The sequence below is a fragment of the Tyto alba genome, unplaced genomic scaffold (assembly GCF_018691265.1).
Source record: "Tyto alba isolate M040663 unplaced genomic scaffold, T.alba_DEE_v4.0 Super-Scaffold_1000006, whole genome shotgun sequence".
Classification (NCBI taxonomy): domain Eukaryota; kingdom Metazoa; phylum Chordata; class Aves; order Strigiformes; family Tytonidae; genus Tyto; species Tyto alba.
Window position 1 is genome coordinate 27,481,322 of NW_024881272.1, and position 23,454 is coordinate 27,504,775.

At 36.8% G+C, this 23,454-nt stretch overlaps 1 protein-coding gene across 5 annotated transcripts in view; it reads right to left on the bottom strand.

Moving 5' to 3' along the window:
- Positions 1-23,454, bottom strand: part of BEND5 (BEN domain containing 5) — a 960,999-nt gene that overhangs the window by 571,204 nt on the left and 366,341 nt on the right. For all 5 annotated transcript variants that reach the window (XM_042805597.1, XM_042805572.1, XM_032997234.1 and 2 more), the window contains exon 5: positions 247-463. In XM_042805597.1, coding sequence (XP_042661531.1) covers positions 247-463 — 217 coding nt within the window. The remainder of the gene's footprint in view (positions 1-246; positions 464-23,454) is intronic.

Here is a 23,454-nt window from a genome sequence, read left to right on the forward strand (position 1 = left end):
AATTGATCCTACATGGGAATTTAGCATTTCCTTGCATATCACAAAGGAAATATTTGACGTGAAATTAAATTAGCATTTGTCTATATTTCACCATGCAGGTACACTACTTCATGTGTCATTGATAGCAGTAAAACAAATATGTGTGCGTGTGTACTTTAGAAGAGATGATGAATTATACTCTGTAAGCATTTAAGGGTAGACATTCATAATGAAGCCTGCTAGTTGGCAAGCATGCCTATTACTTACCACACTGAGTCCTAGCAATTCTCTGCAAAAGCAGTCCATGTTCCTCCTTTGTAAGTTGTCAAGATAGTGCTGAAGGCGAGTATAGGTGTAGGGGTAGGAGTAAGCAAATTGATAAGTGTCATCCTCTCGGTCAAAGCAAAAAGCAAATGACATGACATAGTTCTTCCTGTGGTCTGGACAGCGATAGTAATACACATTTTTTGAGGGTATTCTTTGCCTGAAAAACAAAAAACAACATATATATAAATTGACATAAGAAATATGGACAAAAAGACTGTGTGGGATTCAAGTTTCCTCTAGAGCGAATGAAGTGTAACAGTTTGAGCTGCTCAGGAGCACCGAGTGCTCGATGCCAGCACAGCCACGGTGCTGGTGTGCCCATTGCCACAGGGACTGCAGCTCCCTCCAGGTGCCCAGGCTGGCAGAGCCACCATAGCAGGGGAGAGCACCACGCAACAGGAGAAACCTACTCCCATGAAGTGAAAAGGATGCACAGGCAGTTAAGATATCTCCTACTTTGCTATCTAGCTGGTAAAGTCTCATACCATTACACCAGTCTCAGCCAAATCTCTGGCTGGAGTGTGGCTGCATCCTTTGACACAGGTCTAATTCACCAGCAGAGAGATGAGGCATAATCAATGAATGAATGTCAGGATAAAAGAACGCTGACAGAACTGCTACTGAAATTCAGGACATCTTTATTTTTTTTACGATCCTTAATAGTCAGGGGATATATCAACACCTAGCTAATGAATGAAGGAAAAGATAAATTCTTGAGGTGAAAAAACAAAACAAAACAAAACAAAAAAACCCCACAAAACCAAACCAAAAGAACAACAAAAACATCAAAAAAAAAAAAAAAAACCAACAACAAAAAAACTTCAGTTATGGAAAATAACCTGGTCCTAAATTAGAAAAAAAAAAAGGAGAAAGGGGTATTTGGTCCTGTTCCAAATTGGATTGCTGCCCTCCTCGAGAGTTCTAGCTTATCTGACAAGATAAAAAGGAATATACGTGATAGTAAATGCTTAAAATAAAGACATTTATGTCATTGTCATCAAGCTGGTATCTGTTTAAGGAATAATAAATGTCTGCCTGCCATCTTTCACTCAACTTCAATTACTCTGTTATTTCTCAACAGAAATGAGAAATATTTCAGAGGGGGGGTCAAAAACTTTTTCTATATACCAGAAATGTTCAGTATTTCTGTTTGCACCCTTTTTTCATTTCATAGATAAGTTTTCTAGCTTTATTTAGACAAAAGAGTCTCTAGTCATGCCATGCACTTGTAATTTGATGTAACTAACTTACCAGTCATGTTTGGCAACAAAACAATGATCCTGCTGACTCTAACTGATTCAATTACACATTATAAACAGGTCTCATCTAAAGACCGGAGCAGATCTCAGCTAAACTAGGATCGTGGTAAGGAGAAACATAATAAGATTTACAGACATAGCAGTAGTAATATGCCTCTTTGTAATAGTTCTGGGAAGCTGGTCTACTGCATAGCATCAGTTTTGGCCTTTCATTGCTAATATGAAATAGAGGACAAAACCCTCTCATTATGCAGAAGTATGTGTTTGCCAATTAGCAGCAGTTAAGGAGCCTGATCAGCAAGACTCAGGATCTACAAAAAGAAACAAAAAAGAATTGAGATGTTCTTGAAACGTACAATAAAGACCCAGTGATGCAGTTAATTAGACTTGAAATAATAATTTATTTGTCCCTTTTATTGCCCTGGTTCTTGCACATTCAAGGTTTCAAGAATTTATTTCAGCATTTTTGGTTAAATAAGACACTTGCTTATCAGTAAGATCTGAAAATTATTTTTAAGCCACAAATATGAAGGACAGAAAAAAAATTCCTTTAACTTCTTATAGAAGTATCAGTAGGGGAAAAATGCCACCAGCTGTCTGCATGCAGTACCCTAATCTAATAGGTTTCTCCAGTATCTTAACATATTTCTATCATTCGCCCTTACTCTGGAGTGCTATAGGACATCCCTCATTTGGTCTCAAATCAAGCAGATGATATGGCAGTGGGTAAATGTATTCTAGCTCCCAGTCCTCAAACAGTAATGCAAGTTTAAACAGTATGTTGCTGAGTTGTTGAACTTTATTTGTTTCCAAATTAGCATGGGAGAAATAATAAAGAACAAGCCTTACTTTATGCCATAAAAATTTAATGTAAAATGAGACCAATAGGAGGAAATTCGGGATTTTAGAAAGGCTAATGCTAATTGAAATTCATCTGCTGATAGTTAATGTTTAAATGACACATAGTTCTCCTTGGTTCAATAACTTTCTACTTTTAAGCAAGTTGAAGACAACTTTGTCAATGTATTAAAGGCACTTTTGATATTTCATTCCCTTTCCCCTTCATTATAGAAGCTAAGCATCTGTTTTATTATCCACTTTGACACATCACTTTATGGCTGCATTTGGCTATTATGGCTAATCTTGATGTCTAGGACATCTGGTATTGACATTTCACTATCTGGTGTCTGACACAACAGCAGAAACCATCCTCAGTTCCTAGGTTTAAATTCACCCTCTCAGGGCAGAAAGTGCCCAAACTCCTAATTCAAACCATATCTTCCAAAAATAATTATAATAGTACTCCTGTCACTGCTAATCTATTTTTATCTCTCCTAGCACTTTGTCACTGCTAATCTATTTGTGAGTCATATAGAGAAAGAGAGTTAGTGTTTAGATACCAACAACACATCTTTACACACAGGAGCCTAATCAGATTGAGATCTTATCAGGGAATTAGAGAAAAAAAAAGAAAAAAAAAAAAAGGAAAGAGAAAGAAAGAAAAGAGACATAGTGCTAGATATCACCAACTGAGTTTTTGATAATGAAAAGACATTGCTCAGTTCTTGAATTAACCTTTGTGTCCTAGACGCACTATTGTTTACTCTTTCCCTTTTTTGTTCTATGCCTTCTGGAAAAGGACACCCACACACTGTGGCAGCAGCTGCTCCTATTAATTTAAAGCTATTACAAAAATTAAAATTAAACCCAATTACTTTGGCTGGTTTATAGCCGGGGAACGGCTTAGTCTGATTGTTCCCTCTGGTTATGGACAAAAACAATATTCCTACCTACAGGCAGCTGCCAGTGGAATACTAATGCATCCAGGGCCTGGCAGGGACAGATTCAGAATGCAGAGTCTAACTGCATTTCTTACTAGAGAAAATATCTTATCACAGATCTGCAGAAAAGCACCAACCTCTTGCGCTGTAAGTCACAATGAAGCTGGTTTGTAGTTAGAGGTAGAAAAGTAAAATGATGGTAGAAAGCTTACTGCTCAGATTTGCCATTTTGCATTTCCAGGCAGCTCACACTAAGAAATGCACCCTGCTAATTGATACACAACTGCCTGGATTTCGGTGCTTCTGAAGAGTTATTTAAAGGAGAACCACCCCAATTCTAAGTACAGCCACAGAGAATAACATGCAAGCAACCAACTTCCAGTCTGGTTTTAGAAATATATTTACAGAAATGAAGCTTGATATTTTATATCATTTTGAAACAAATTCAGACTGCCTAGTCTTAAATGCAAAATTCTTTCTGTCAAAGGAAGAAGGAAGCACAGAAGCAAAGATTTTCTTTCTATTTTGACTGTCATGGTCCAGTGCCAGTCAAAGGCTTGAGCCAGTGGATTTGAGTGTCTTCTCCTCCTGTCTGACAAGGTAGCACTCCAAACCTAGCAGATTTGTTAATCCCAAGTGTGAATGTACATGTCCTTGTCTGTTCTTATATGATTGCTACATTGCAGTCTGGAGTCAGGACATTTACTCTGTTTTGGTAGCACGCAATAAGATCAAATTTGTCAGTTTACCAAAAAAAAAAAAAAAAAAAAAAAATTGAGTCCTCATTCAATCTCAAAAACCTGACAATTTCAGAGGTCCCAGGATTTTACTCTTTCCTACTACAACAGTGATGGGTATAACTGAGCTTTGAAAATTATAACCGAACTATACTTCTGTATTGAATGTAATTTCAATTTCAACTCTAATAATATTGATCTTAAAGGCAAACTTTACTATCTGTTCTGCTTTTTTCTCTCTGCTGCTTTATTTCCTTTTGAAAACTGGGAGTTAATCAAGACTTTGGGAACAAACACTTGGGGGTGGTGGAGGTGCTCCTCTGTGACATCTATTCTTTAAGTTTTAAACTTATAAGGGAGCTAATCAAATTCTTTGGTGGTACTACAACACAAATAATTAGAAAATAACACTCTTTGGAGCACTTTCCCCCCCAGTAGTGCATGACCAAAGCAGTGAGCTTTTGCCCAGTCAAATTTTCAATTACTTTAATGAGCAACCTAAACAGTCTTTGGACCACTTTTAATATGGCCCTCGTGAAGTAATTATTCAGGTCCTTGTCTCTACAGGATTGGGTTAGACATATCACAGTCAGTTGACTTCAAAGTAAAATGATGATCTTTAGAGGAAAAACAAAAAGCTGCAGGTGCTGTAAAAGATCAATGGCCAAAAGAACAATTAAGTGATCTGACTCATAGAGAAATACTCTAGTGAATCTGATTGCAGTGTAGTGTTAGCTGTGGTGACACACTGTGGTGATCATTTTCAATTGTCATCAATTTGCAGATGTAGGGATACAACTTAAAAATTTTGTAAATTTCCAAGCTTACATATATAAATCAAAAAGGTGGGCCTTGGGTCACAGTCTCAGAGGAAAGTAGGCCTACATTTTAAAGACATTTCAAGCACAATACCTGATTCCAATTTAACTTTGGAAAATAACCTTCAGGTATTTATTGATGTTGCCCAAAATACTAGATCTAGCTACTTCTCCTGAGTGTTCAAATTTTATTCTTAAAGCTGGATGTCCCTATTTGTTAACAGCAAGAAATTCAACAAACTCTGAAGAAAATATAAGGATGTTAATCATGTACTGCAAACTCTTCTGGGAGGCACCCCTTTCAAACTGAAGGCCTTACTGACTTGTTTCTCTGTTAGTCCAAGCCATTATTTTTCTTCTTGCTTATTCTTGTTGACAAGTGGAGCTGACCATTTTCAAAATTCCTAGCTCACTTGTGACAAAATAAGTTTGTAGGGTTTTTTCTTGTACATAATTTTATATTTGATTCACAGAGCATGGACCAACAGTGAATATGTCAGACGGTGTTAAATATTTTTTACAGATAACTGAATGGGTTTTGGCGCAGCTAACTCAGTTTCAGACACTGCAAAATAAGTTCTGCCTTTATTCTTGCTAATATGTATTAGCATGTTCTCCAAATATTTTTATCATTTTTAGCAGTCTACTATGCACCTCAGAGTTTTCCACCTCTACATATACCTGGTTTCTTCTTCTTAATTACAAAAATAAAAACACGGTGTAATTCAATGGCTTTCATAAAAATCAGGAAATCTACGCATTAAGCATACAGCTTTCAAGAATAATGTTAACTGAAATAAGTAACCTCTATAAAGTTTGCTAAGGAATAATAGTGAACTGCACAAAGATTGCTTGTAAACTCTGCATTCTTTACAACTTCAAGGGGAAAACACTGAGGTTTTTTACTATTTTTTTCTCGGAAATGTTATGAAATAATTAAGCAATGAGAAGATACATTTAATTTCTTTTGAGAATTTCTTCATTTTAAACGTTTGTAATAAACCTGGTAAAACTTCATCGGTACTGGGTACCTGCATCAGTGCTAGTCCAAACTGACATACTGTTTTGTTTTTTTTTTTTTGAGACCTGCACATCAGATGAATCAGTCACATCAACCGATACTAAGATAGCGAAAATATTCTGAATGTACATCACCATCATTTTAGAACTTGGAAGCCAAAACCTAGAAGCAGATTCGCATGAGCAAAATTTATGAGAATAATCCCCCACATTTCACAGGTGCTTGGATACATTCAGGGAGAACTTGCTAAGAAAGGTTTTCTTCCACATAGTGCAGTATTCTGACAAGGAAAATTCAGTGGTGAGGAGAAACGATAAATAGAAAATAACAGTGGGAAATGTCCTTTGTCCTGTGTTTGTAAAATACCTTACAGAAATGTGGTGCTTGCCCACAGGCCAGTCTTCTAGATCCTGTGATAATACCAATAACAGAAACATAATGAAACCATTCTACCTAAAACCAGAGGCAACCAGAAGTCGTCATTATTCCTAAAAGTGACAAGAAATGCTGAGAAAAGGACGTACCTTGTGGGAAATGCAGTGAAACAGTCTGGAAGGGCCCCTACTAGCAGATCATGATTATGAGATAATAAAGCAATGCTGAAAACCTGTTCCTGGGTTCTGCTGTCAGAAATTAAATCATCATCCTTTGATTCACCAGAATAAGCATAATATAATGAAGGGGAGGGATGCTAAATTTTGAGCTGGCAAGAAATAACTTTTAGAATGACTGAATTAGTTTTTAAGCGGCTTTATATAAGACAGGGCAACACTGCATCGCCCAAATCAAGAGCTTCAGGTTCTCCAAACATCAGTATGGTTTCGTGGGAGGAGGTTTCCTTCAGTGTTACCCTTCACTCATTTATCTATCTCCCCTAAACATAAAACATGCTCACAGAGGTCCAGATTTGGCACAGTGCCCTCTCTTGACAAAACACTTTAATATGTCTTAGGGGAGCTGTCAGCTGGTAGTGAAATCCAAAATCTTTTGCCGACAGCAAGTACGAGTGGGGTCTCCAGTGGACAAGAAACTGATTTACCTTCTTTTCTCCTTCCTGCCTAACATTATAACCAAAGCTATACTCCCTCCTCCATCTTTTGTTTATTCTGTCAAGTTGGTAAAGCTTATACTTCAGTGACTTTGCTCTGAAGCAGCAGTTCCAATACTGCAATTATTCTACAGAAACTCTTTTAAACTGCAGGGATAATGAATGGTGCTGATTTTTTCTGCTGTCAAAATATGATTTGCCTACTGACCACAGGTGTTCCAGCCATGCATTGCTTCAATAGCAATATCTCTATGCAGTACTTAGAAAGGAAGGAAGGAAGAGAGGGAGAAAAGCTGACTTTCCACAAAAATAGTAGAACAATAAAAGAAAACAGTGAAGGTAGCCATACATGCATGATCATCCTCTGAAGACATCGTGAATGCAAGAAAAGGATGCAAGAGACAACATTTCTGTCCTGAAATGCAGCTACTCGGGAAAAAAGAAACAAACGTAGGGTAAAAAAAAAAAAAAAAAAAAAAAAAAAAAATTAGTTTAGAAAATGAGAATTTGTGATAAGCACTGGGCAAGGTAAGGAAAGAGAGAAGAAACAGCACTTCAGAACACCTCACCACTGCAGTTCCAATATTTGGAACATGCAGAAAAGAAAAACAAGGTTTTTTGGAAGTGAATGAGAAAAAGTAACTACAAGTACTGTTAAAGGAGTGGAGTGATTTAGAAGAATTAAGTCATCATGAATAATGTTGTACTAGAAAAAGGTGAGGACAATAAATGTTCCACCTCAGCATATAAATCTGAAAACCACATAGCAATGCTTTTTCTAGTTTTGACCTATACCAGACTCTCTGGCCATAAAAGTACAAGTCTACTGACAACTTCAGAAGACAGTTTGAATATACTGACATCAGGGAGAAAATAAGCATATAAAAAACAGAAGAAAGCATATCACTGACTGGATCAGAAAGGAAGACAGGTTAGGAGACTGAAAGAAGGAAACAAGACTGGCTCACCACAGGCATATCAGCTTCAAGTTGGCCAGAAACAAGGTAATAGAATGACTGGTAATAAATGACCTTTTAAGCCTTTCTCTTTTCTACTATCTGTGGAAAAAAAAAAAAAAAAAAAAAAAAAAAAAAAAAAAAAAACCACCATGCTTGAGAGAATTGTGTACTGGACAAATTTTAGGAGAGGCTGCTTGGTGAGAAATAGTTTATTTCTATTCAGAATCTCTACAAAATATGTTTATGTCAATCAGATTTTTCTCCAACAGCCAGTTCAAATGAATTCCAAATAATTTCACTAAACAATTTACTGATTAACATAGCATTTTAGTGTCTTCATGTCCAAATTCAGCATTTACTCCATTATCCTTTCCTGTCTCCATTATAATCTGACATACAATCCCTCCAGATTATGTTGACTGGAAAACATGAATTTACAGGATCATACAGGCTATAAAACCAAGTCCTTGCAATGTTTGGAGCACGTGTTGGCCTGGGAATGAGGGACCAACCTCAATCCCAAATTCACGTCCCTGAACTGCACTACCAGTAGACCACTGGGTCAGCTCTAATAGCCTCTTAGCCTCAATTACCTAATTAGCCTTTTCTTCACTCTCCTCTTCTCCCTTTCCCATCTGTTCATCTATTCCCACCACTCCCTGTTCTTCTGCAAGAATAATTTTAAAAATCTATGTTAACTTCATTTAGGTTAGTCTCAGGTGACTTCTCCTCTATGCAAGAATAATTTATAAGTCTCATAAGAGCCCCAACTTGAGGAATTATTTCAGTAATATCTGAATTCTGAAATCCGTGTTTAAAATGTTGATGATTTCACAGTCTAAATACAAAGTTGAGATTGTTAATTTACATCATTTTAATGTAGATTTTAACTAATTAACAAAGGAAGGACAATGGATATGAAACAGATTTTTACCGGTTGTAGCTTGGTTTATACTGAGCTGTCCTTAGTAAAATCTGAAACCCTCTGGAAGCCTGAGCCTTCCCAACATACGTTATTCCTGATAAAAATCAGAGCATCTCTGATAGTAGATGATGTATGAGCAGGATAAAGACAAAAGAAAACAGGAAATTGTCATCATGGATCAGACTTTGTTAGCTGGGCAAACTTACCCATAATATTATGCTTTATCCTATCGTCTGTCTCCACGCAATGAAGACTGAGTTCAGCAATTCGTTTTTAATGTCCCATTTCTTACACCTTCTAGCATCTTGTTCACTTTTTCTACTATAACAGCATCATCAAATGGCTTCTGTTATGGAACTGCCAACAGCAATGTTCGGGTTTTTTTGCCTTCAGTTAGAAGATGATATTTTTGTGTGGTTTCCTCCACATATTAACTTCTCATTTATCAGGACTGAACCTCCTTTATCTAGATGAGTAACTAGTTTAGATCACTCAGAAGTTTCTAACAGTGTGCTACAGGCTTAAATTACTTAAGTAATTACATTATTTGTAAGTGTTACCACCCAATCCTTCACCTCTCTCCCCAGATCATTAATAAATATAATTAGCATATGACCTGGTAGGTAACATTAAGAAATGCAGCTGCTAGCCTTTTACTGTGATGAAAACTGACCACTTAGCCCTCTGCCTTTTTGTTTCCATGTCAGTTTTTGATCTATGATGATACTTGCCCCGTTACCATATGTGACTACTTAGCCTTTATAACAGTGTCCTGTGACAGACTTTGTCACAAGCTTTTAAAAAGTAAAAATACATTACGTCAGGCTGCTCACTTCATAAGCCTGGTAGCTGAAACCTAAAGGTGAGGAAACATTCCCAGGAATTCCCAAGGGGAAAGTGCACCTTGGCATCTGATGGAATCAAAGGGAGATAAACAGAAAAGACTGGTGGGCAAGCCAGAAACACCTCCCTTTGGCACGTATTGCAATTATATTTTTGAAGGACATTTCTGTTACAACAGGAGTTACTTCACCACATGGAGAAAATACAGGGAAGTCTAGGTCAACTAACTCTGTCCAAGTGAGTCAATCCAGGAAGAGCATTTAGGACCAAAATACAAAAGTTACACCTTTAAAAAAAAAAAAAAAAGGGAGATGAGTTAAAGCCTTTTACAAGATATGTGAGTACTAGAAGCTGCTTAAGCCTCTCCTATGAACTGAAAGTCTGTGCCTGGTTCTTAGCATGCTGCTTACTCCTCCAAGGGCTGCAACAATAAAACCTGTCCGCAGAGGGGTGGGAGCTAGTGGGAATGGTGGGTGAGAGTGCCACAAACCACAGAGCACCCAGAGCTGTGGCTGGCAGAAGTACTGTATGTTGCTAGCAGGGAAATGTATGGCTGGAGAGGGGAAGAGCAGCTAATGAAAATGTATCACATCAGGCTAGAATAGCCTCAAGTTTGGCTTCGCTACCCGGCAACACTTGCTGATCTCAAACTGTGAATGAAAGTAGGTGAAACGAACCTAGTGGACTTGTGAGATGAAAATACTATTGTTACAATTATATGTCAGGAATTGGTCATTGCTACTCTGAGAATCTAGCTTGTCAGATTTCTCTTAGTCCTTTTTATGAAAACATTGTTTATTTCATCATCTGATTCCCTTTTTTGAGTCTCTGAGCACCAGCAAGCTCAGAACCAGTTTCTGGGAAGGGGATAATATCAGCACGTTTGCGGTGACCCCCTTATACTCAAACCTGGCCCTTGCTGCTTTCAATCAAGTCCAGGGAAAAGGGTTATCTTATCCTTTTATTCTCCTCTCTTTCCTACGTGGCCGTGACCGGGCATTGTCAGAGGGAGAGTGCCAGGCTAGAGGGACTTTTGGTCTGATCCAATATGGGCACTCTTATTTCTTTTTATGGTCACATTCACACAGTTCTAAGAAATGTAGTGAGACATGAATTTTCTTTGCTGAATCTGTTCTCAGTAAAGTTTCTCACATCATGATCTTCCAGGTGTTTTATTATTCCCTTTTAAATTCCTGTTTCGACCATTTGCAATGTGCAGATGTAATGCTTACTGGTCTAAATATAGGATAAACCCCAGATACTTGCCAACCGTCTGGAACAGGGCTTGGTTTTAATGAGAGCGCATATCTTTGTTAGCAGTTCAGCTAATTCATTTCTAAGCTTCTTCAGAATTCTTTTATACATAAATCATGTGGGGATGATGATTTACTGCTTTTTAATTAATCAATTTGCCCCATCTTCTCAATCTCTGATAGTGCCTCATCTTTATTCCCAGAAAAGAACAGGGCTAAGATAGGTACCTCCAAAACCTTGTTTGCTATAAAGACTGATTTATGATGTAGAACCACCTAATTTCTTTGCATGAAAACACATAATTTTAAAACATGTGCAAGATGTGACAATGTGAAGGCTAGCAATTTAAATTCAGCATTGCAAACTTTTTATTTTTTCCCCAGGCTACACATCTTTCACATACAAAAGTTTTATTCTCTGTTCTCCTCCATGAACTCCTTCATATTCCCTCCTTCCACCTTCCTCTGTTAAAAACCTGCTTTATAACATTCTGCTACTCTTGAGAGTGTCGCAGAGTAACTATCTCCAAGGATGTTTGCATTTCTCCTGCTACAGGGGAAGCCTGCAGGCCTCCTATTTATTCTCCATACCAGCACATGGCCTGATGTTAACAACAGCTATACCATATTTTCAGAGCTAAACTTGCATTTTGCTGTGCAGACCTGCCTTTTGTGTCCTTCATTTATCCCTTTCAGAGACAGCACTCAGAGCTATCATATTAAACACGGAGGGGAGGGGAAAAAAGACAAGTCTGGAAGGAAAAGTCTCAGTTTTCTTATCTAAAAAGGGAACAACAAATACGGCAAGTCCCTTTCTTGAAAGATGAAAGGCAATGCACGTGTGCAACAGGACTAACAGGACTTCAATACTCTGGCTCACAGACCAAGAGCTACTGCTCTGCATATACCCCAGACCCCAACTCAAACACATGGTGATCTCAATCCCTCTCCCCTGAGCCCAGCTCCAAGAAGAAAACACATAGGTGGCCACCTAGGCATTAAAATTTGTATTTTAATGAGGGTAAAAAGAAAATTTAATATTTTCTTGTTACTTTCTTTGCTATCTTATTCACATTGGTCTTTTTGCCAGCTGATCCTGGTTCAGAAATAAACTACACATGCTTTCTTCCCCAGATAATAGAGATGAACCCAATGCAAATGTGCTAGCCTCAGTCTACAGGGGAAATAAAACACAATTCCCTCCTCCTCTCCTTTCAAACATTCCTAGTTGCTGAACCACAGAGTAATATTGATCTAAGAAGAGACTAAGTATCCTGCCCTCTCAGTCACTTCTTATTTACAGTACATATGGAAACATGCAAGCAGAGGGAAAAAGCTAGTAGCAGAGGGACCAGGCAGCCAGAAGCAATTGTACACACATGGGATTTCTCATCCTAAACACAAAGTTGAAAAAATGAGATGATGCAATGTTTGGTGCTGTTGAAGACAGGATATAATGAAAAATGGTATGTGTTGCGCTAATCTTGTTTTCCCAAACTGTATGCATGATATCAACCAGGCCACTCCAATTTTTCACAATAATAGTTCCAGCATATTTTTTTTTGATAGCCCTTTTAAAAAACATTCATTTTAGGAAAAGTCTGTGGTTTGGGGTTTTCTCCCTACCTGAACAGACAGTGTCACAAAATGGAGCAACTGCAATCCTTATGCATATTTTAAAGTACTGTGCCATTTCACTGCACTGAGTTTGTTTAGACTACAAGAGCATTGCCTCCTTTAACCTCTTCTGCAATATAACTAGACATGATGGTGACAGGAAGGAAAATGTAGGATACATTTTCTTAAATTACACAAAGTTTTATTTAGCCTTGAAAGACTTCAAATTCTGTTGCTGCTAAAAGTAATGACAAAGTTCTAGACATTTGCCTTCTTCTTTAGACTGGTGTAAAACATAGTGAGAGAATGTACACCCTGCTTATAGGTCAGCAAGCAGGCTGATACACCATGAGAGTATGGTATGAACAGTAAATGCAACATGACTCACAACATACAAATCAGTGATCACTAAAGCAATGCAGAACTTTATGTCTTGCCAACAGAAGTATTTTTTCTGTGCTCTCAGGAAATGTAGTCAGTTTAAACAATAGGAGACCGTCCCTCCAATTCACCCCTCAAAGATTCTCTGAGCCAAATTTTCAGCAAACTGGGAAGAGGTACAGAGATTTATAGAGGGTAGTTTGAGCTCCAAGTGATATGTATGCACCTTCAAAAACTATGCCTTCAATGATTTCTAGGCACACACTGTAAGGCTCCAGAGAGGTTACTCTTAAAATCACTGTTCAAATGTTTGCATTTCCAGAGCCTAATCAATGAGATTATCTAAGCAGATCCTTCACTAGTTGCTAGCCCATGCCCCTAATCACATATTCCTAATACTGTGAAGTAAGTGTGATGCTGTAGGATTTCAGATGAGGAAAAAGTGGGCAGACAAAACCCTACAAGAGAGTCTTAAGTTATAGTTTTTAATGAAAAAAATAAGAAGGCTTCAGTGAAAACTCTATGTAAGAAAAAAATACTATAAATTCTATTAGCTCTGTCTTTCTGTTTTGTAAACAAAATATTAGTAGGTAGCAATTCCTCCTCAGTTTGTTTCAGGCTTTTACACTGGTATTACCATCAGCATGTTAGACAACTCTGTGTACAAAACATTAAACTACAGAGAAACCAGTAGGACTGTGATGGCATTTTACTTTTATTTGAGTTAAATTTTCCAGAGGATCATTCTACCTGTTGTTGTGGTTTAATCCCAGCCAGCAGTTAAGCACCACACAGCCGCTTGCTCACTCTCCCACCCTGACAGTGGGATGGGGAGGAGAATAGCAGAAAAAAAACGTAAAACTCATGGGCTGAGACAAAGACAGTTTAATAGGACAGAAAAGGACAGGAAAGTAATAATAATAATAATAAAATATATACAATAAGTGATGCACAATACAATTGATCACCACCCACAGACCAATGCCCAGAAAATCCCCAAGACACGCTGCTCCCCTGGCCAACTCCCCTCAGTTTATATTCTGGGCATGACATCATATGGTATGGAATACTGTTTTGACTCATTTGGGTCAGTTGTCCTGGCTTTATTCCCCTCCCAGCTTCTTGTGCACCCCCAGATTCCACTGGCAGGGCACTACAAGAAGCTGAAAAGTCCTTGAATTAATATAAACACTGCTCAGTAACAACTAAAACTTCAGTGTGTTATCAACATTATTCTTATCCTAAATCTAAAACACAGCACTATACCAGCTACAAGGAAGAAAATTAACTCTATTCCAGCCAAAATCAGGACATGTGTCTCAGAAACTCATCTGTTTCACATTTCTGAAGGTTTGGCCCAAATACTAACTTCCATTTTAGACACATAAGGCTTTGTAGGACTGGCACTCATGTTAAAAATAAGAGTCTATACTGCAATAAGGATGAGATATTGAAACAAAACATCTAAAAATCTTCAAAATAGTGTCAAGAAGCAGTAATATTTATCCTTAGATAAATAAAAAGGGAGGTGCAAATAAGGGAAAGCAACATATGGAATACAATAAGTTTTATAAGCAAATTGTCTTCAAAATGCTCTATATACTGCGTATTTCCAGGAGAATGAAAGGACATTTGTCAATACACTTGTAGGAAATGTTTGTAAGAGTACTTGACATATAATTTATACAGCTATAAAGTTAAACACATAAATGGTGAAAATGTAGGTTGTAATAACCTTAAATATTTAAAGGCTTTCAAGCAGGAGTCACAATTTCATATCTGTTGCTTTTTCAGACTATACTAGGTATCAAACACTGTCCCTCTGGTCTTTAAACGGGACAAGAATGTACTGAGGTGTTACATATACATATTCATGTCCGTGTTAGCTATTATCATTAGCATTTTAGGAAATTTAGACATGTAATACTGAAGTAAAATAAAAGGAGAAGTATTTTCACTATAATAATAGGGAAAATTTGATACACCTACATATGCACTTAATTAAAAAAAAATTACATCAAACTATTACTTACTAAAGAATTGTTTGAAATGTTTGTAGAAGACTGCATCAATCTCATTTTGCCTACAGTTGTACATTAGCTTAGCTTTAAGCAGATGCATAGTCTTGCTGAATGTGAACCACAGTTTTAAATCGGATTCATAAATTAGGGTTAAGCATTAACAGACAGGAAGGTATATGCCATTTCCTATTCCATTAATGACTATAAAAATTCAAACATGGGAAAAAATATGTACTGAAAGGTCTTAAAAGTTAACAGCTAACTTTAAAAAAGGAAACCCACATGCTACATTAAAACATATGAAAACAGAAGAACAAATATTTCTATGTATTTTCATACACTATTTATATATACAAAAACAAATGTATGTATTATTTTAAGTCCCACACCTCTAAAAATGAAAATATAAACAAAACAAAAGCTCTTTAAATATATTTACCTGTATTAGAACTGGGAAAAACTATGATAAATATTATGCCTTATAGCATTTTCAACTGGATGTGGTCATGGTCATATTCCTTTCTGAATATCTGACTCAGAAACATTAAACCTGATGCTTATTAACCATGAGGGCCTGGCTATTTAAGCCATTTACAGCAGATATAATACATGTTCCATGCACAATAATGCTAATGCAGATAATGTGAACCTGCAATATTCCTGCTGTCCAGATCATTGGAGTCTCACATCAGCAGATGAGAGTGCCTGTTTTGTGTTTGTCCTGTGCTGACTGTAGGATGTGGACACATGTTCTCAAGGGAATGGGGTAAAAGGCCAAGCCATTCTCATAACTCAAGCAAACCAAATCCGGACACAACTTTAAATGACAGATCAGTTTGAACAGTTGCTGCTTTCAACCAGTTTCTAGCACTCATTTATTAGAATACAGTATGGCTTTATATGACACAAAACAGCTATCTTGCAGGCAGCCAGTACAAAAACTACCTATATTGTTTTAAACTGAAATTACAAACGTTAGAAGGGAAATTAAATGGCATCAGGAATACACAGGAATAGCACACATGAGCAATAACCCAGTGCTTTTGTTTCACAACTATCTGTCCAGTGCCTGACTGGCCAAAGGCTCTGATTTTCCAGATAAATGCACTGAAACTCACTGTTTACCCACAAAAACCACTGATCAGCTGTAAAGCTGTTACAGCCACACAGTGTCCCAGGATTTTCACAATTAGGTTAAACTCTTCAAAACTGTGTAGGAGAAATGCTGCAAATCCAAAACTGAAGACCTAAGGAAAGGCTTATAAATGCAACATTTCATACCTCCTGAATGATGACACAAAAAGATCTCGTCTAACAGTTGCCTGAGACAGAGCTAATGGAGCTGGCAAATTCAAGAGAGATAAGAAAGGCAGAGTAACATTGCCTGTTAGAATAACAGATTGAGCTGGAAAAAGCAAACAAGTCCAGTCAGAAGACCTCATGGACCTTAAAACTTTCTGCATTTCCCAACTCAACCAGTACATTTTATAAAGTATATTACCTTTAACTCATATCCACTTCGTGACTGAGCATACTTGTTACAGGTTAGCTATGGCTTTGATTCCTTTTCAGTCTCTCCCAAGCAAGCACTTCTCAACGACTCATCTTAAATCTCCACTTTTCCCAGAGTCGTGTCTCATGTTTTCCTCCCACTTCCTTCCACCACCGTAACACATTTCATCAGCAAAAAAAGCAAAAACCTACCACAGACTTCCTTTTGGAAGCCATGCCCATAAGAGAAGTGCAATGATTTAGAACAGCATCCAAAAATCACAAGTGTTATCTCTTTATTTGATCCTCACAACCAGAGTAAAGACCTTATGTGTAGCTTAAAACTTGGCATATCACTTGAATTGTTAGACCTCATTCCTCAGTCATTGTTCACTTTGGGACTATTGCTGTTTTGGATCCGAAGATTTTGATTCTCACTTCCCCCTCCTGATCTACAAGAGGAATACTTGAAATGCCTCGCAAAATCATCCACACATTTTTTTTTCCTTTTGAAGGCATAACATTGCTGGCTAGACAGTTGACCAGGGAAACATTAACATAAAACTTAAAATTGACACTCATACTGATAGAGACCAGTGACTGGCATACCTGACTTCAGTACTTGCAGGCATTACTAAGTAACATACCAAGCCAACCTAAACAAACTAAAGTTTATATAATAGTAGTAAAATTATAGACCTCTTTTCTATTTTCCACTGTATCTGGCAGCCTTGTACAGTGGAAATACTCATATATTAGCATTTAAACATTTTTATTCCATCTCAGTGAATGATCCTGTCTCTATCAATACCTTGCTGTATCTCACAAGCCTTTTAAGACCAGTTTCAGGCACATAAAGAATAATGAAAAGTTCAGAAATTTATTTTGATTTCCTGCAATATGCTACCCAACAGTTTTCTGTTGTGTTATATGACCTTTCTGCCTAGCTAGTGTTTTGCTATTGATTTTAATTACTCAGTTTAATTTACTGCATGCCAACACAAAGCTGTTTACTCCTACTTGCCAAAATGTTGTCGTAGTTTCCCAGAGGAGGGAAAAATGAGAAAGCTGTATATGTTTTACAGTTACATGCTATTCATTATAAAGAATTTAATAGATTCACTTCATATAAATGTCACTGCTCTCACATGTAGCCACTAAACACACGAAAACAACATACAGAAAGGAAAAGGCTATGCCAGTCAGAGGAGAAGTAGAATATAAAAGCCTTAATTTATGAAAGACTTTGACATGAAGCAGTTTAGATTTTCTGCTTTGCCATTCTTCTCTGAACAAGTGAGGGAGTTAGGACCATATGTTCCCCTTCTGCATAAAAAAAATCAGGGACAGAAACAAATGGGTCTTAGAACCACATGATGACTACAGATGCAGGTAAATTCTACCTTACCCCCATAATCCAATTGCGTGATAAGAAAGAGGTAATGCTAATTTCTGACTACTCCTCTCTGTGTCCCTCTTCTTGACTCACACCACAGAAATGAACAGAACAAATCACTCTGTGAGAGGATCCTACAGATATTAGCAGGAAGTTATTTCAAAGGAAATTATGTTGGCATTATGGAAGTTGACAACACTGGAAGATGAAGGAAGCTCACTTCTGGGGTAACAGCCCAGCCCTTTTACCCAGGCAGCACACTTATCAGTCCAGTTACTTGGTGGGTAGACAGCCAGTCAGATAGGGATAGTAGGGCCTAACAAGTCTCTCTGTCTAAGAGATGGTTCTCACTGTAGTTTAGAAAACCTGTATAAAGCTGAATGAAACATTTTATTCTCAGGATAGCAAACATTAAAAAGAAAAGGCAATTTCACAATCCTCATAGCAGCTCATGACATTTCTGCTAGACATGCAAATTTACAAAGAAAGGGGTAATTTAATTCCCATATGCTTATTTTGAAACCTATTTTAATTCTCTTTGTTTCTCTAATCCCTGGCCATGGAATCCTATTGTACTGGGAATCTAGAGACCAAAGAAATTGTCCCAACTTGCTCCACTGAGGAATGAGAATAGATTTTGGTGCATTTTATCATCATAAATTGAAAGAGTGTGCTAGACTAAGTTTCATGGTTTTTAAAGAGCAGGTTATCTAATAGCTCTTTGTTTTCAACTATATTTAAAAAAATATGACCATCTGATGACAGTACGGTATTATAAAAGCTTCACCAACTTTGCTCAATTGTAGAGTGTTCTTGAACAATGATAAGGTATTTGGAAAAAGTTGAATAGCAAGATGATACATACTAAGGATATGAAAATTCTCTATTTAAGTATCTTGTTTACAGTGTGTGAGTGAGTCTCTTACAGAACCTTTGAAAATTGTCTTTTGAATTAGGAAAAAAAAAGAAGATTGAAAAATACTAAAAACATTAATTTTTCATACTGCTTTGTATTTGTTTATTGTGATTTTATGTTTACCATAATATCCTTACAAAAATAGATCACCACTACAAAGCATTTGTATAAGTATGAAGTCAAACTCTCAAAACAGTACTTGTTCAAAACCATAATGATTCATTATGAAAATATGCATAGCTTAAAAATTTCTTATGACCTTGATGTAAATTATAAACTGAACAAGTGTTCCCTAAAATCTAGGCCTATGTTTGCTCAATGCAAGAACAGATTTTCTTGAAGGCTTCCATAAATCTACCCAGAGTTGCAATAAAGTAGGAAAGCTTACCGTTACTTTATCTTACATTGTACTTTGAACCTTGGTAAGTTTCTATCTCCAACTACCTTATAAATACTTGTTTTCTGCAAAACCTAGAAAGTTCTCTGTGCTCTGATCATACCCATCATATCAGGCACTGCAACAAGTTGAAAAATGCCCAATTTATAGGTCTTGTCAGGACCCCCTGCATAGGATTTGGCTACTTCATGACTGAAGCGTGTATGGACACATCCAATCACAGACCTTTAAGCATCCAGGAAATTCAGAACTCAATATGTAGGATCTTACAGACCACAAATATTTGCAAAGTTGAAAAGCTAAACAGCAGCTCTGAAGGGACTTTGACAAATTCACTTCTATACTTGGGTTTCAAGAACTGGAATCAGGGAGGATTCTCACCCAAGTCCTTGCGAAGATCCATCTTCTAGACCAGACAGCCAGCAATATGTTAACATACCAAATGGTAACAGTACCAAAACACAGCAGACTTCTGGAAAGCTCATTAACAGTCCCACATAGCTTGAAGAAATATGAGGCAAAAATGAAGCAAAAATAATCCAATATTCAAAACCATATTCCCAAATTCTCCAGGTGGCACTGTGTACAAAATTATGTATCTAAACTTAACATCTAGTCTTCCAATATCCAGCATTATTAAAAATGCCAAATCTGAAAACATTTACCAGCAGGTGTAATGCTTGCTATCATTAGCAGCACTGATCTAAAAGAACTGCATGCCATAGTAAATCAGAGAGACTGCTCATGGCAATAAGCATTATGCCCAGAAGTAAGTTTATAGTTGCCAGCACAAAAAAAATGACATACTACGCTTTTTCTAAATGTATCAGTAATAAAATGCCAAACTATACTGTGAAAAATTATGTAGATTCTAAAAACATATTTGGCTTTTCTCCTTTTTTACATGTGTGCTCTCTACAGATCCAATGAGGAAATGGAAGTCTGTTCCCCCAACTCTGTAAGAAATAAATTAGACATATTGCATAGTATATTATTCCATCCTACAGATTTTTTTGACCACTAGTAAGTGATTTTTAAATAGTATGCAGTTATGACGTCTATTTTTCTACATACTTTCTAGGGTTTACAGCCCTTTGCTAGATTGGTGCTTCCAGTTACAAACATGGTCATCAGTTGCTCTTTTTGCTCAGCAATAGAGAACCAATTAAGAACACCAAAATAATATTTTATTACTAGGAAAATATAGTCAATAAAAAAATAAACATTTTTTTTCAGATTCAAATGTGTATATTATTTTATCCTCTTTTCCAAGAATCTATAGGTCTGGTTAAATAGAAAAATGACACTTCTCCATTGCTCCAAAATTGAGAAGTGTCCTTGCTTTTTCTGGCAACTGAAATAGCTAATCATGGAATGATCTTCTTTCAGTTAAAATAGCTCATTAGCCTACAGCCCACCCTACCCCATGCAGATGGCACCCATACAAAAAATAAAACATCTTCACATAAGGCTCTATACCCAACTTGACAAGTGAACTACAGGTTGTTTCTTAATAGCCCACAAGGTTTTGCAGGGTGACTCTTGCAAAGCAGTGACTGCATTTCTGAGCATGTCTTTCACTCAGCTGATCTTGCTGGAACGACAAGGCACTCCTATGGCTGCAGTGGTAAGATGGATTTTAGAAGACCTTGTTTTCTAGCTCTAGTCATGTGTTGCTTTATGACATTTTGAAAGTAATGTCATCTTTCCACATCTTCATCTCCTCCTTTTAAATGATAACACTTCAATTTTTTAAGATAACTTAAACCAGATATATTATCTCACCTATTATATTTAAAAGTTTGCAAGTTTGACAAGGAACAACTGTAACAAACAAAGAAAATCTTAATTTTACAAGGAGCAGGTGCTTTCATTTATATTGTTTTTAAAAAGATAACAGCCTTTTTTACAGGTTCTGTAACTTACTGAAGACTCCTGTTTGAATCTTTAAGACATAGAGCCCTTGATCCTAGGAGGCCATGAAAGTTATCTGATACCTGTCTGACAATTCTTTATGGATCACGAGTATAAAATTCTCAATGGGCATAGATTTTTAATGAAATTCTAATATGTTATGCCTTTTTCTTTTTTTTTAACTAGAATTAGGATTTTTCCCTTGAAAAATCATTACAACTTTCCCCCATTATTTGTTATGATAAATCAACCTTTACCCATAACCAGCTTGGTGACCTTTACAACTTCTGAGCCCAGAATTTCCATTTGAATATGCCACGTTTTTTCTCACAATAACCCCAATTCTCTCTCCTTGTTAATACGGTTGCCCCCAGTGCTGCATTAGCTAATCCTTTAAAGAAGACAGCTAGCAGGACCAGGAATTGGAAGTTCAAAGGTCACCCCCAAACTGATATCTCACCAGTGGTAACATGAGATGAGCTATAACATAGAGAATTTTTTTTTAAATAGATTTAGGATTCTCTGCTGCTGACAAAATTATGCTCTATGACTTGTAGTATGAAAACACTTCCTATTTTATACAGTATCTAGTAGTTATTCTGCTAAAGAAACTTAACTCTTAAGATTTATTCTCCTGGTTGTATTGCATTTGAAAATATATTGGACTACTCTGTTTATTTATTCCTATTCTCTTCCTTACTCATAATAATATACTAGATACTTAAAAATGGTATCACTTACATGAAAGTGGGCTGCCTGCCAAGTTCTGGAATTGAGCTCTCTAGCTAGACCTAGTCTTCTTTAGTTTTTAGAAGGTATGGATCTGTTATTTTATCCTCAGTACATTTCACTATATACAGATCCTTACAGTATCTATATTAGAAATGCAATTAGATACAGAATACTGCTTAACTTGATTTAAACAGTTATACACTACCTAGACAACACAGATTTGCTTTTACAAATCTTCAAAATCAAAACAAACCAAAGGTATATAAAAATTACTGTGTCTATTAAGGATTGTCAGGCTTTCTCCCAAGAAATCAAAGACTTTTTAAAATACCAGATATCTTTTGTAAAATGCTCAATCCCTCAGACACAGAGAACTACAGAGCAAAATACTTCATGGACACAAAAAAAAGCTTATGTTCAGAGGTTCTTGTTGTGGCTTATCTCTCTGGAGACTGTATAAGACAATGTCTTTTCCCACTGCAAAACCTTTTTATTCGTTCTGTTCAGTTTGGTTTTGGAAAGAAAAAAGGCCATTTTATCTCTAACAATCTGATTCAGAATAAGACATTTATCTAAAAGTAAGATGCAAAGTGGGCATATACACATGCATATGGTAATTTACTGTAATGCTGCCACATCACCTAAAAAAAACCCTAGAAAGTAACTACCCTGTTTCTGTTTGCTGCTGTATTGTCACTAACATAAAGCTAATTTTCTTACCAATACACATATACACTTCTGTTAGAAGTTGTTTTGCAAAGATGGTTTTGTCAGATTATACTTTGGCATTTGTACTACAAAGTCCAGTTTAGTTCAAAAAATGAATGAATAACAGGGGTTTATCTTTTAAAAAATACACCTATGTAAGAATATTTTTAACAGATTTTCTTTACAGAGTTATTTTTTCATTGACATTCATAATTTCACTTCTTAGAATGCTACAGCTACCTTGCTGATACAAAATAACCTTGTATTATGCTATTTCTGTAAAGAAATAAAAAGGAAAAGGTATGTTATAATAAACTGGAGAGGTGAAGGAACATTTATGCTACTGTTTCCATTGCAATATCATAGCTTTGCTAATGGCAGCCTACTGTGCAGTTAAAAAAAAAAAAAAAAAAAAAAAGAAAAAAAAAAGAAAAAAAGGAAATAAAAGAAACCTGGTTAATTAGAGTACAGTTGCTGCTTTATTGCAGCATTACTGCTAAGTGCACTGAGATGCCTTCCCATAGGCAGGTGCCGGTGGTGGTACAGCTCATTTAGCCTGGGTGAGTAATGTCAGTTCAGGAGGAGAGAAAGGCTTGTGTCTTCAAACTTTCAATCTGCCTCCATTATCTGTGATCAAGGTGGAACCACAGGGGAGTGGAATTACTGGCAGGTCTAGGACAAGTGAAGAGGCAGTGAATCTATAAGACATATTAATCATCTTTCCCTTCTCTTCACTGGCGCCAGCCTGTGCCTCCGACTCCCCGGCGCCAGGCAAATGGATTCTCTGTCCCCACAGGTACAAGCGAATGCCTTTCAGGGGCAAGTCATCAGAATAATAATTACTGACACTGCTGAGATCAGCCCTAACCAGTCCAAAAGGGAAGAGAAAGTATTACAGGAGAAACATATTTCTTGAACTTTCATATCAGTA